Source organism: Papio anubis, chromosome 1 (genome assembly GCF_008728515.1).
Source record: "Papio anubis isolate 15944 chromosome 1, Panubis1.0, whole genome shotgun sequence".
Taxonomy (NCBI): domain Eukaryota; kingdom Metazoa; phylum Chordata; class Mammalia; order Primates; family Cercopithecidae; genus Papio; species Papio anubis.
This window is the reverse complement of record NC_044976.1, coordinates 123,228,543-123,244,008: the sequence shown is the minus strand read 5'-3', so window position 1 is coordinate 123,244,008 and position 15,466 is coordinate 123,228,543. Positions and strand designations below refer to the sequence as shown.

Genomic DNA, 15,466 nt, shown 5'->3' with positions numbered 1-15,466 from the left:
ATAGAGGTGAATAATAAGTAGCCCATGACCTCAAGGACTGCAGAATTTAGTGGCCTTTTTGAAGATGACTGCAGACAAATGGGCACCAAAGGAGATGACGTCTGGGGACTGAACCTCCTGAGTCACTATTTCCCAATGTGATTAGAACATGTTAGTTCATTCCACTGTCTTCATGGTGATATCACCCTCAGCTTCCTCATACTCTTTGACAAAGATACTTGTAACAATGTTGTAAGTAAGGATGTGGGGGAGGCAAGCTTGTGTGTGTGCGTGTGTGTGTGTGTGCACGCGTGCACTGTATGTGTGTATGCTGTATTTATATAAAAATGTAGGTGAAATGAACATGCACATACATGAGCATCTGGATTGAATGGTTGAGTAAGCGATGGAAGAACTAATGGGATCTGATCCCCTGGGAAACCAGAATTGGGAGATAAGCAGCTCTTTAATATGTCGCCTTTGTCCCTTTATATCTGAGAAAATGTTGAGAATTGGTTCAGAAGTCAGTGGAGAAACACCTGCCTGCATGTATTCTCGCTTCTGTTTCCACAGTCCTCACACCATCATAGGTGATCCCTCTGAGCCAGGAGACCCCATGTCACATTGTGCATATTCCCTCAGGGACCAGCCAAACACTTAATTGTCTCGTGAATGTTGGCAGGATCAAGGCATGATTGCGGGACCACATGAATGAGTACGTAGGTGACATGAGAAGAATGACCCGGGATTGATTCCAGACATTTCATCTGAAGTTCACCTCATCTGAAAAGTCAGTCTCCTGAAAGCTGGTATTTCCAACTAGCTCCTTGAATTGTCTCTCTGGGAGCTTAAGCTCCACATATTCCGGAAAATTATCCCCCACCAAATGCTGGAACTTTATTTTAGCCACAGTACAATAAAAAGTCTTACCATGTCCCTTGAAGTATCTCACCTTATTTAATAGATTCACTAACCCAAATTTTCCCTTTACTATATCTTTGTAGCCCTTTTCATCTTCTTGTCAATACTGTCTGGCAGTGTCTGATTTTGGCACAGTTTCCACTCCTGAAAGGGTATGTGTGGAGATAAAGGTTTATTGAATTGTAATTTCCAAAAAGTTAAAAGCATGACTCATATAAATATATAGCAGGCATATAGTAAAGATTTGTTTCACTCGTTAATAAGAGAATCCGCATGATGGTAATGCTGGTTCAAAGAATAGGAAAGACGAAAGTATATACATTCAGTGAAAAAAATTCTGGAACAAGGTTGCAAATTTAGATACAAAACTGGTTAAAGTTTTCAAGGGCAATGAAACAATTAGTTTACATTTTCTAGAGCACACAAAATGATTTTCAACTTATAAATCTTCTATAAGTTAAATCTAGCTTTATAGTGTCTGGGCCTTAATCAATACCAAATATATTAAGTAAAATCATGCCACCATTTTTTAAAAAAACCTAGAGAGTCATATAAACCTTAGGCAAGGTTGTTATTTACTAGGAAGAAGTAAAAATTTAAAAGACTAATCAGAAATCACTTTTTTGCTTAATCTTAAGTTTTGGATAAGTTTAACCCCCAATTTCCTAACAAGAGATGGTTCCACAGAAAATTGGGACTTCAAAACCCAGGTCCAGAATAACTTCTTGCTGAAGTCATATTGGCTGATATGACATCAGAGGGGCATGGATTCCAGGCAGAGAGTTGCTGGAGAATTCACGTGTCGTGGTCCTGCTAGAGGGGGGACTCACTTCATATCTTGGTATTAGCGTAGCTGATAAGAGAATGTCCTAACACTGTCCCACATCTGTTTTGCCTCATCTGGGACCTGCCATTTTCCTTGCATGGTTACCAGGGTGAGTTTACCCCTGGGAGCCATCAAACTGGCTCTCAGCAGAACCATATGGGAGTCTAAAGAGTGACACTGGGAGTGTGGAATATGAAGGGAGAAGAGGGCCCAGCGACAGGGAGGAGTACAGCAGAGGGATATTCTGGGCAAAGCAAGAATTGGCCTGTCTGGTTTGTACATACATGTTTATATGACCTAAAAAGGATGGATTTTATACTTATCTTAATTCATCAATTCCATGATACACTCTTCTTACCTTTGTTAACAGCCCTTAAATCAGCATATAACATATGACTGGTGGCATGTAATAGTTGAATTTGCAACATTTTTTAAATTTTTTATGGTGCATGAAATAAGGGTGCCCCTTACAGCTGATAGCCTCTTTATGCTCATGAAATACAGTAGGTAGGAAATGGGTATGTAGATATGAAATGAAATGATGAGAGACAGAAATAGACATTGATTTAGCATTAGTTCTGTTTTCAGAAATGTCACTTCTAACACTTTTAACTTGGAGTTATATGTTTCTTCATAGGTACTATTAGATACTAATGTATTTTATAAACTGTCTGCCAGTACACCATGAATAGGTTTAAAAGGGCAAAATTGTGCCCATGTTGGCTCTAATTTATCTGACTTATTATTCAATTCATTTTCAAACTCAGAAACCTTACCAAAACACCACCGGCAATGCTAATGTCTTTAAAGGGCCCTCCACAATGCCACTCCAGTGCACAGCCCATGTTCAACTCCAGTTCTTCTTGTGTGACTGATCCTGCATGGGAAGCAGCTCCAGCTTCATCAGCTCCCAGAGCTCCAGCTACTGTGCAGTGTCAGCAGCCTTGTCTGTGCTGTGCTGACTATACCTCTGTGAAACCAAAGTGCAAAGGCCAAGGGCCTCCCCAGTCACATGCTGCACTCCCTCTCTTCAGTCCTCCTAACACCACAGCCTTGCTGAGACTCCTGGGGTTGCCAGGTGGAAGATTCTGTTTTCCCAATATTTTCCAAAGGTCTGTCCAGAAATTTGCCTTTATCCTAAGTGAAAATAAAACCATCATTTCATGTTCCTAGTGTGTCCTGGTCACTGTTGACCCTCTGCAGTCTCTTGGATCGTGTCTCTAATGACTTCCATGTATCCTCTCAGTCTCTGTGATGGTTAATTTTGCCTAGGCTATTCTATGATATCCAGTCGTTGATGAAACACCAGTCCAGATGTTGCTTTGTACATATTTAATCAGTAGACTGAGTAGGCTGATTATCTTTCCTGATGTGAGCCTCATCCAATCAGCAGAAGCCTTTAATAGCTGAGACTGAGGTTTCCAAAGAAGAAATTATCATCAACACTGCCATATAGAAACTCTGCCTGTTTCCAGACTACTGCCTTGCAGAATTTAGACTCAAGGCTGCAACATCAACTGTTACCTGAATTTCCAGCCTGCAGGCCTGCATGATCACCGCAATCATCACGCGATGACTGTGGGGTCTGGCAAGATTTCAGACTTGCCAGCCCCCACAGTCATCACATTAGCCAATTTCCTAAAATAAATTTCTCCCTCTGTCTCTTCTATTTCTCTGGAAATCCCTAACTAATACAGTTCTCCTTCCCTGCCTCCATATGTATATATACATATATACACACACATGTCTGTACAAATGATAAAAATAACAGAATGTAATATATTAACTGAAGCTTATTGACCACCTGTTTTGTTCTAGCTCTTATTTGTTTTATACACATTATCTCATTTACTCCTCATACCGATCCTGTGATGTAGGTAGTATTAATATCCCCACTATACTAATGAGAAAACAAAGGCTCCTAGAGCTAAGCAAATAGCCCAACTTCACACAGCTGGGAATAAAGTTCAGAAAATTTAACCAAAAAAAATTTCGAGAACTTTAGTATAATGTCAACAGGTTTCTGAGAACAAATTTACACACAGCTTAGATACAGTACCATACACACACACACACACGCACACACACACACATACACACAATGTCAGGCCATCTGTCTGTCCCAGATAGCCAATTATTTTGTTTGGTGGGATGAATCTTCCAGATTATTTATAACTATGCTTTCTAAATCTCTCTCTCATACCAAGTCCCTGGCAAACTCATTGTCCACGTAACCTCTCTCTTATGCAGTATCTATGCACTTACTTCCCAATCAGAACAAAGACAGCACTTATCATTTTTCATGACCCAGACAGCACTATTTATAGGCCACCATGGGATAAAACTATGTTAATTACATATGATCACTACACACACACACACAGCAGTGCCCACACTGCCTATGCCCGTTTGTATCCAGCATTTATATCATTTTAAGCACTAGAATTAGAAAAATTGTAGTGTTACATGAGTAGGTTACATTAATTAAATATTATAATTGCAATCACTGCCTATCCATGCCTTGGGATTCCCTGGAGCAAGGAACTGTTTTTAAAGATCCAGTACTCAGCAAATTAGGTAAACATTAAGCAGCTTTACGAGAGTAAATGGGAGAAGGATATGAACAGGTGAATTAAAAGAACAGAACATCACTAAAGAGAAAAAAAAATGGAGGATTTTCTTGGACTGTCTTCCATTAGTAAGTTCAAGATTCAGAATTCAAAAATCACTCTCACATGCACTCAGCAAGTATTGTTGACTACGTGGCAAACTCTGGAGATACAACGTGATATGAAAGGAATATAATCTCTGCCCATTGTGACTATATTCTTCAGAAAGGACAGAGGGACATGGGTGAAGAGAAGGGTATGAGAAATCGAGATTTCTTTTGTGCAGTATGGGAACTAGCCCAGAAACCTTAGTATATCAGGCAAGAAAATTAGGGGATAGCTGCTTTAAGTCTAGCTTGTTGAGAAGATCTCACCATAAGCTGTTTGAATTTCATGCATGGTAATTAATGCAGGCCTTTCCAGTTTAACTCCAGAGAACTGGTTCAGATCACAGACTAAGTAGCTATATAACCTAGAGTTAGATTCTGAGTACCAGGTGCTTGCTTTATAACCTTAGAAATGTTCTCAAATTGTCTGTGCCTCTGTTTTCTCATCTATGAAGTGTGGAAAATAACTGTAATGACCTAATAGCAATATTGTGTGAATTAATTGATCCTTTGGTTGAGTTACACATAAAACATTTATAAGAGTACATATCTTATAACAAGTACAAAAGTTTAGAATTACCTAATTCTACAATTACCGTACAGAGTTCTGAATTAGGTGTGCAGCTGCAGCAATGCAACCAGCATGGGAGTTGACTAGGATTGAAATCTGACCTAGCAAGCCCAAAGAGCAACCATGAAATGGTAACACGGAGAATGTCTTTCTGAATATTAATAGTTTTGCCAATTAATTAGAAGCAGAGGGAGAATTGTTTAGAAAAAGAAAAATATCCTTATTCTAGGTTTACACATGTGGTCTACTGCTGAATTCACTCTGAGCGTAACTCCTGTTGAGATATCCTGAAAACTGAGCTAGTAACAGGCTCCCTCCCAAGAGCCTTCCAATATGCTCATCCCGCAGTCTCAAGTTTTTCTTAGCACTGGAGATACTGTTGGTCCTGCTCCGGGAGAAGCTGCTCCTAGAGTTAGCACAGGCACCACAGAGCCAGCTGACTTTAACTGCAGAGCTGCTGCAGCAGCAGCGACAGAGCCTGGGAGTCTGTGAGAGAGCAGCGCCGCAGCTCTAGGGCACTGCTGTGAATCTCACAGGGTCCGAGTTGAAATAACCACCCACTCAAGAATCCATCCTGGCCCACAACTACTTTTCTACTCTTCCCTCTTCTTGGGCTGACCCTCTGGGGACACAAGAGGGTGACCAGGTAGAATTTTCACTTGATGTGAAGGTGAAAGTGCTCTCTGGGTATTCTGGCCCAGGTGACAATCCATCCACCTTCTCCTTTTCACAATGTGTTCTGGTTACTGTTGACTCTCTTCACTTGGGTCATATTTCAGATAACCCAACTCAGAGTTAATCATCTGTCACCCTCCAATTCTAGATATCTTTGAAAGAGATGCAGCCATAACACCAAATACGTTTTCTTCTTGCACACTTCTTCTCAGAGTCTCACCCTCTTTCTGCCTCTGAGAGATGATCCAGACCCCTGGTCCTTGGCCCACAGCTGGATGATTGATCGATTAGAGGTGGGGAGACAGGCAGAAGTAACTCTGAGCCTACCCAAGGCGTCCATAAGCCAGGTCTTGTGTCTCCAGGGAGCTCCCTACAACACTCCAGACCTCAGCTGCAAGCAGTGAATTCCCCTGCCTAATCAACCTTCCACGCAGGCTTGCCTCAGTGCATACAGTAGAGCTCATGGAGGTGAACTGTGGGTGGGACACTCCTGAATGCTTGTGTTAAGAGGTAAGTGAAGTGTAACCACAGAGTCTGTGTCACTATTTCTGGATAACCAGCAATCCAGCTGTCTTTACTCAGCAGGTCAAACTGTATAGAAAACTACTTAATTGGATGGTTCCCAATATACATGTCCCCTTCATTCTTAACTTGTATCTTTAAATTTTGGCCAGAACCAAACCATGTCCAGATATCAAAATTTACACTTTTCCATTCCCCTTCTATGCACAAGCAGCCAGTGAGATTTAGGAAATTGTTGGGACTTTAGGAAAGCTCAGGTATGAGACTTTACTGGGGTCAGGGCCTTTACCCACCCATTCTCCTTCTTCCTACTTGAAGCACAGCCTTGCAGATCAGAGCTCCATCATCCACCCTGATATCACCAACTGCCTCCCAGGAAACAACTGCTAACAATGAATTGACAAGACAGAGGGGTATCCATCTCTGAAGACTCCAGGGAACCACCATAACAGCCATGGACTACTGACCTCTGACTTCATCATATATGAGTGGAAATAGCCTGCTTTCCTTTTTAAATTGCTATGATTTTGTGTTCCTCTGATAGCATCAGAACACAACACACCTGCACACATGCCAAATACAAGGTAAGATGCAACTAAAAACAAATGTTAGACTGGATAAAGAAAATGAGGCAGATATACACCATGGAATACTATGCAGCCATAAAAAAGGATGAGTTCATGACCTTTGGGGGTACATGGATGAATCTGGAAACCATTATTCTCAGCAAACTAACACAGGAGCAGAAAACCAAACACTGCAGACGCCAGGTGTCTCATAAGTGGGAGTCGAAAAATGAAAACACGTGGACACATGTAGGGGAACATCACACACCGGGGCCTGTCAGTGGGTAGGGGGCTAGGGGAGGGATAGCATTAGCAGAAATACCTAATGTACTTGACAGGTTGATGGGTGCAGCAAACCACCATGGCACATGTATACCTATGTAACAAACCTGCACGTTCTGCACATGTATCCCAGAACTTAAAGTATAATTTAAAAAAAAAAAAAAAAAACAGTTAGATGGGAAATTATTCTGTGTATGGAGGGTTAGATAGAGAAAGGAAGTTGCTCACCATGAAAGGAACACATGGAGGCCCAGATAGCAGGCCCACTGGGGAAGGGAATGGCCGGTAGGTTGCTCTTACTTAAGGCAGAGGTCCCTGAAAGCAGACCCAGTGTCCACCTCTCTGTAGGCCAGTCTTCAACTGCCCCAGGCAACTTTAGGTCCCCTGCTTGGCATTCCATTTTGTACTGTTTGGTTTTTTCATTTGTTTTGCTGCTCACATGTAAACACTAAGGACAGGGGAAAGCTTCTTAACCAACTCAAGGAACCCTGAAGCTTTAAAAGCAAAGAAAGTCATATTTGAGTATATAAAAACTAAAAATGTTTGCATAGCAAAAGCTATTATAAACAGATTCAATTAAATCTGATGATTAACTGTTTTAATAAAGACAGATCAAGGTTAATATCTTTGATGTATCAAGAGCTCTTGGAAATTGAAAAGAAAATTTAAAATCATATTATAAATTTTGTAGAAATGGCCAATGTACATATTTTTAGAAGCTCAAAATTACTACTGGTCAGGGACTTGAAAATTCAGTTAATAATGAGACTGGCAAAAATAATGAATAGCATCAAGTCAAATAAACTGACTCAGTGCAGAGGGTGATTTAAAATGCATAGAGTACAGAATCTCAGACTGGTTAAACAGTTGGGTGTTTGTCTTAGCAGCAGTAAGGATGAGGAGGGAGATGAACATCTTAATAAGAGACTCCATCTCTGTCAGATTTTCTCTGCACTGAATCCATCATCTTCATGTAGACACCTGTCAGCCTGAACCTAAGAAGCACTAGTCCTTATTTCCCCCTGCTGTGTCGTTTTTCCCTTAACACTGAGAGGAAGAGACACTGGGTGTCTGAGGGGCAAGTCAAAAGGCGGATCTTAACCACAGTCACCCTCCCAGGACAGAAGTTCACTGAACATGGGCTGTACTTTGCAGGAGGAGAGGTCTCAACTTTCGTTTCAAGCATTTTATTCAACTATTGATCCTAACAGCAGGGAAGTTTTGCTTCATAGAGGTGTGTTCTTCTCACTAGAGAAGAACAAGTCAGCAGAGGTTCCCAACCTTCCCAATGTCTGGAATAGACAGAGAATTAGAACATGTGTCTGGCTTAGTGGAGAGAAAGGCAAAGCTGCCATAACCAGATGTGACCCTCTAGGATCTCCATCTATCCTCCAGTTGGGGTAATCAGTTCCTCGGAGCAGCCTTTCACGTATCAGCTACTCATGTCCTGTCCTTGCCTCATGAAGAGAATTTCTCTGAGGCTCTGACCTTTGGAAGACATTAGAAATCTCAGAAGGGAAGAGAATGACCAAGATATTTAGCGAGTCAGAAATCAGAGCTTTATTGTAATATGAAGCAAAAGAGGAAGAGAAGGCTTCCATTTGGGGTGCTCCATCAAGCACGAAGTTCTTCCAGGGAAGCCCCATGAGTCTCTGCGGTTTCTGACGACCCATGAAAGGAATGAGAGGAAGTGGGAAGAGTACCCATCAGGCTGTAGCATGTTCTTGACCATTCAGTCCCAAGAGCTCCTCTGAAGACCAGGTCAGCAGCAGCTCCCAGAGCTGTGGCAGCAGCCAGAGCCCCCAGAAGGTTCACTCTCACAGCAATCTGGGCTCTGGTGCCGGCGCCGGTGGAAGAGACGGGGCCTGTGGTGGCTCACGCAGCAGCCACCACTCCCAGAACTGCAGCAACCCCCAGAGCTGGGACCACAGCAGCCCCCAGAGCTGGGACCACAGCAGGAAGAGACTGCAGGGGAGCATGGAGCTGGGCACTGGGGTGGACATTTGGGAGGACACTTAGGTGGACATTTTGGAGTACACTTGGGAGGACACTTGGGAGGGGGCTGGCACTGCTGCTGGTTTTGCTGGCAAGACATGCTGGCGGGAGTGTAGTCAACCTAAAATAATAAAACTCTTTAAATATTTCAAACCAAAGGTCATAAGTATACCTCTTCTAAAATCAATGCATGGATGAAGAAAAATGATACTTAGATCATACAATCCCATCAGTAACCTGAAAGAAACAACTTGAATCTTTCCTCCAGATAAAAGTACATAGATTTTAAATATCAACAGAATGAGCTTCTTATTCTTCCTTTCATGGGGAAACTGGGATTGCTCTGTCCTCACAAGCCTGAATAGAGTATTCACAGCTCCACGAAGTACCTGTTCTCTTAGTACAAGCCCCAGCACCCAGGTGGGTGTTGCAGACACACCAGGGATCCTCTGGAAAATGTTTAGCCATGAAAACTCCAGGTAAAAGGGCCTGGCCTGAAGCAGTTGACAATTTCCATGGTGCAAATCTGCCCAAGATGGCGAACATGAAGTCATTGAAGACAGAGTTGGAAAAGATGGGCAGAGTTAGCTATTCCCTTCGATATGAGCTCCAGCAAGTCCCAGAGCTTCTAGAGATTTGAGGCAAACTGAGTCCTATTCCTGCTCAGCATGGCAGAACACAAGCACACAACTCTCTTTCTCCAGCCTACCTCCATCCTCCCCATCCCTCTGCCTTGCTCATACCTCTCTGGTATCCCAGGTTGCCACTCACCCTGGTCACACGCAGGAGCACAGACACGTCCCTGGGGAGTCAGAGCAGATGAGGTGCTGAAGCTGGATGTGTCTTTTATAGGGCCCAGGCTTGACTCTGGGAAGAGCAGGAGGTGGCTCTTGCACAACCAGGCACATGCTGGGTCATTCCTGACATTCTCCTGCCTCCCAATCCCTGCAATCCAAAGAGGCCTCAGGAGCTTCCAGGACTCCTCTCTGGGGCTAGAGTCTAGGGAGGCTTTAGCCAGTCAGAGCCTCCACCAGGTGGGAACCCTAAAGAGTTAACTTAGGGAACCCAAGGCACACATGCCTGGATATGGCTCTGTTGGTTGCATCTTTTTATGCATGTCCACTGAGGAAACATCAGTTCTGAGCCACAGCTTTCTCTGACCTTGTGGAAATGTTCCATTACAATTCCCTCCACCCTGAGCAGTTTCTCTTCCATGTTCTGCTGTGGATCCAGCCATCCCAGGAGGCTTCTACAGCCTTGGCTCTTTCTAGGCATCCCTCCCTTGCCTAGGCTCTTAGCCCTTCCTCCTGGCCTCTGAGTTTCTGCTTTTCCTCCGATTCACCATGACAAGCCATTCACTGTATTAAATCTGAGTTGATTCTGTGGTCTAGAGCAAGGAGAATGATTGAGAATAAACAATTCCCCTCTAAAATCTAAATGTTTCCTTTAGTCGAAGGAATTGTATTGAATCCATTACTGGAATCAGGAAACTTGCATATGCTAACTGGGTAGTCTATAGAAGCAGCTAGAACAATTATTAACAATTGCTAGAGTGTCACTATGATACTCACTATGAGTATCAGTTCTCATATGTAATGGCCGTTATAAACCAGGTATACCTATCTCACTGAGCTGTTTTTAATATTAAGTGAGAAATAAGAAAAAGTTTGATAGGACACTATGTGCCTGATAGGCCCTTAATAAATATGTGTTTCAAAGAAAACTAATGCCATGTATTGGGTACTTGCCCAGGTCTTATGTGTCATTAACACAATAGTTAGCTTCTAACTGAGGGATTCTATTCCCATTGTCAACTTCTAACGGAGGGATTCTATTCTAGTTATCCAGTCCTATTACCAGATCTGATTCCTGCTCTCAGACAGCTTTTACCTGAAGGATAAAGTAAGTCAACAGTGTGACCAGAGCAGTGTATTCAAAAGGCATTCCTTGAAAGCCTACAACATTCTTGGAGCACGTATGTCCAGACACAGGGATATAGAGGTGAATAATAAGTAGCCCATGACCTCAAGGACTGTAGAATTTAGTGGCCTTTTTGAAGATGACTGCAGACAAACATGGGCACCAAAGGAGATGACGTCTGGGGACTGAACCTCCTGAGTCACTATTTCCCAATATGATTCGAACACGTTAGTTCATTCCACTGTCTTCATGGTGATATCACCCTCAGCTTCCTCATACTCTTTGACAAAGATACTTGTAACAATGTTGTAAGTGAGGAAGTAGGGGGGGCAAACCTATGTTTGTGTGTGTGTGTGTGCACATGTGCATGCGCACTGTATGTGTGTATGTTGTATTCATATAAAAGTGCAGGTGAAATGAACATGCACATACATGAGCATCTGGACTGAGTGGCTGAATGAGCAATGGAAGAACTAATGGGATCCGATCCCCTGGGAAACCAGAAATGGGATATAAGCAGCTCTTTAACGTATCCCCTTTGTCTGTTTATAACTCAGAAAATGTTGAGAATTGGTTCACAAGTCAGCGAAGAAACACCTGCCTGCAAGTATTCTTGCTTCTGTCTCCACAGTTCTCACACCATCATATGTGATGCCTCTGCTCCAGGAGAACCTGTGTTAAGTTGCCCATGTTCCCGAAGGGACCAGCCAACCCATTGCCACATGAATGTTGGCAGGATCAATGCATGATTGCAAGACCTCATAAACGAGCACATAGGTGTCATGAGAAGAACATCCTGGTGGTGATTTCAGACATTTCATCTGAAGTTCACCTCATCTAGAAAGTCAGTATCCTGCAGGCTGGTATCTCCATGTAGTTCCTTGATTTGTCTCCCTGGGAACTTAAACTCCATATAATCCAAAAAATTATTCCCCCGGAAATGCTGGAACTTTATTTTAGCCACAGTACAAGAAAAAGCCTTACATGTATCTTGATGTAGCTCACCTTATTTAATAGATTCACTAATCCAAATTTTCCCTTTACTATATCTTTGTAGCCCTTTTGATCTTCTTGTTGATACTGTCTGGCACTGTCTGGTTGGACCTGTTTTCACTCCCGAAAGAGTAAGTGTGGAGATAAGAGTTTATTTAACTATAATTTCCAAAAAGTTAAAAGCATGTTTATATATGTTAATATATTACAGACATATATCAAAGATTTGTTTCACTTGTTAGTAAGGGAACCAGCATGATAGTAATGCTGGTTCAAAGAATTGGAGATAACAAAGTATATACAGTCAGAGGAAAAACTTCTAAAACAAGATTGCAAATTTAGATACATACTGGTTATACTTTTAAAAGGCAATGAAACCATGAGGTTATAAATCTTCTGTTAAGTCCAGTCTAGCTTTACAGAGTCTGGGCCTTAATCGACACCAAATATAGTAAGTAAAATCACCCCACCAATTTAAAAAAATAAACCTAGAGGGTCCCCATAAATCTTAGGCAAGGTTGTTAGTTAGTAGGAAGAAGTAAAACTTTAAAAGACTGATCAGAAATCACTTTTTGGCTAAATTTTAAGTTCTGGACAATTTTATCCCCTAATTTTTAACAAGAAATGATTCCACAGGAAAGTGGGGCTTCAGAACCCAGGTCCAGAATGGCTCCTTGCTGAAGTCACATTTGGCTGATAGACATTAGAGGGGCATGAACTCCAGAATTCGTGTGTCATGGTCCTGCTAGAACTGGGACTCATTTCAGATCTTAATATTAGCATAGCTTATAAGAGATGTTCTAATACTGCCCCGCATCTGTTTCGCCACATCTGGGACCTGCCATTTTCCTTAGCTGGTTGCCCTGGTGAGTTTACCACTGGGGGCCATCGAACTGGCTCTTGACAGACCCATATGGGAGCCTAAAGAGCAACAGTGGGAGTATGGAATATGAGAGGAGAAGAGGGCCCCGTGATAGGGAGCAGGGCAGCAGAGGGGTATTCTGGGCAAAGCAAGAATTGGCCCATCTAGTATTTACATACATATTTATATGACCTAAAGAAGATTGGTTTTATACTTATCTTAATTCATCAATTCCATGATACACTCTTCTTACATTTGTTAACAGTCCTTAAATCAGCATATAACATATGATTGGTGGCATGTAATAGTTGAATTTGCAACATTTTTCTCTTTCTTTATGGTGCATGAAATAAGGGTGCACCTTACAACTGATAGCCTCTTAAAGCTCATGAAATACAGTAGGTAGGAATGGGGTATGTAGATATGAAATGAATTGAGAGACAGAAATTGACATTGATTTAGCATTAGTTCTGTTTTCAGGAATGTTGCTTCTAACACTTTTAACTTGGAGTAATATGTTTCTTCACAGGTACTAATTAGATACTAATGCATTGTATAAACTGTCTGCCAGCACACCATGAATAGGTTTAAAAGGGCAAAATTATTCCCTTCCTGGATCTAATTTATCTGACTTATTATTCAATTCACTTTCAAACTCAGATACTTTGACAAAACATCATCATCAATGCCAACATCATCATCAAGGGCCCTCCACAGTGCCGCTCCAGTGCACAGCCCATGTTCATCTCCGGTTCTTCTTGTGTGACTGATCCCTGCATGGGAAGCAGCTCCAGCTTCATCAGCTCCCAGAGCTCCAGTTACTGTGCAGTGTCAGCAGCCTTGTCTGTGCTGTAAAGACTATACCTCTGTGGCACCAAAGTGCAAAAGGCAAAGACCAAGGACTTCCCCAGCCGAATGCTGTGCTCCGTCTCTCCAGTCCTCCTAGTTTTATGCAACATCTATGCCTATGCACTTACTTCCCAATAAAAACCAAGACAGAGCCCATCATTTTTCATGACCCAGACAGCACTCTTTATAGACTATCATGGGATAAAACTATGTTAATTACATATGATCGCTACACACACACACCCCAACACCCTCACTGCCTATGTCCATTTATATCCAGTATTTCTATCTTCTTAATCACTGGAATTAGAAGAATTTCAGTTAGATGAATAGGTCACATTAAATATTATAATTGCAATCACTGCATATATATGCCTTGGGATTTCCCGGAGCAAGGAACTATTTCCAAAGATTCTGTGCTAAGCAAATTAGGTAATTATTAAGCAGGTCTTACAAGGGTAAATGAGAGAAAGATATGATCAGGTGAATTAAAAAAAAAAAAAAAAAAAAAAAAAGAACATCTCTAAAGAGAAAACAATTTGAGGATTTCCTGGACTGTCCTCCATTAGTAAGTTCAAAAATCAGAGTTCATTAATTCACTCTCACATACATTCAACAAGTATTGTTGACTATGTGGTCAACTCTGGAGATACAACATGATATGAAAGAAATATAATCTCTGCCCACTGTGACTATGTTTCAATGTAGAGACAGAAGCTTGACAAATAAAAGAAAATATATAATCACTAATTCTAAATGGTTCTCAACTTACGACAGTTGAACTTAGGATTTTTCAACTTTATTATTTCGGTAGAAATTATACTTGGGATTTTGAATTTTAATATTTTCCAAAGCTAGCAATACATCCTATGTCTGTGTTGATGCTTGGCATGCTGCTGCAGCTCCCAGTCAGCCATGGGGTTGCAAGAGTAAACAGTCAATACTCTATGGTATACGCTGTTGCCAGATGATCTTGCTCAACTGTTGGCTAATGTAAGTGTTCTGAGCCTGTTTAAGGAAGGCTAGGCTAAGCTTTGATGTTTGGTAGGTTCGTTATTTTAAATGTGTTTTTGCTTAGGATATTTTCAACTCGCCATAGGTTTATCTGGATATAAACCCATTGTAAGTTGAGGAACACCTGTATAGGCATTCAGGTGGGTGGAACTATCCCACTGCAGGTTTTCAAGTGTTGCTAGGAATTCCCGTTGAGACCTAACCTTATTCCTCAAGGCCTTTCCTGATTGACTATTCTGGAGGTCCAACAGAGGTGGATACTAAGATTGCTTAATAGCTCTCCACCACATCAGCCAGAAGGGTCTGTAGGCTGGAGAAACTGTAAACTGAGTGTCTTTGAGACATCCCCACCCCGAGGCTATAGGAGTGAAAAAGACAAGGAAGAACCACATAGGCATCCTTTCCGGATCACTGCACATTTGGAAATGGGCTTCTGTTTTCATGTGTGGATGTCAAGAGGGCTTAATTCAATTAGCTTTACCTGTGCATGAGAAAGAACAAAGAATCAGAGCAGGGGATAATATGCTTCCTTCATTTGGACTCAGGGAAACCATGGCATTCCTCTGCAGAAATCCTCTTTTATATAACAGCTAGCTCAGCCACAGAGACTGAGCACAAAATTATAGATTTATCTCATATTTTATCATGAGAGCATTTGGGAAACAATGTCTTTTAATTTGCAAGGACATTTTCTTTCAGAGTCACTTAAAAGACAATTATTTCAAGGAATATTTTGAACATATTATAGTAATATTTTCCCTGATACACCATTATA

The 15,466-nt window shown here is 41.7% G+C and overlaps 1 protein-coding gene across 1 annotated transcript; it reads right to left on the bottom strand.

Moving 5' to 3' along the window:
* Positions 1–7,275: 7,275 nt before the first annotated feature.
* On the bottom strand, positions 7,276–9,170 carry LOC103875991 (late cornified envelope protein 2D). The gene has a single exon (XM_021923764.2). It carries the CDS (start codon positions 9,151–9,153, stop codon positions 8,821–8,823), a length of 333 nt encoding a protein of 110 aa, XP_021779456.1. The 5' UTR covers positions 9,154–9,170; the 3' UTR covers positions 7,276–8,820.
* Positions 9,171–15,466: the final 6,296 nt, after the last annotated feature.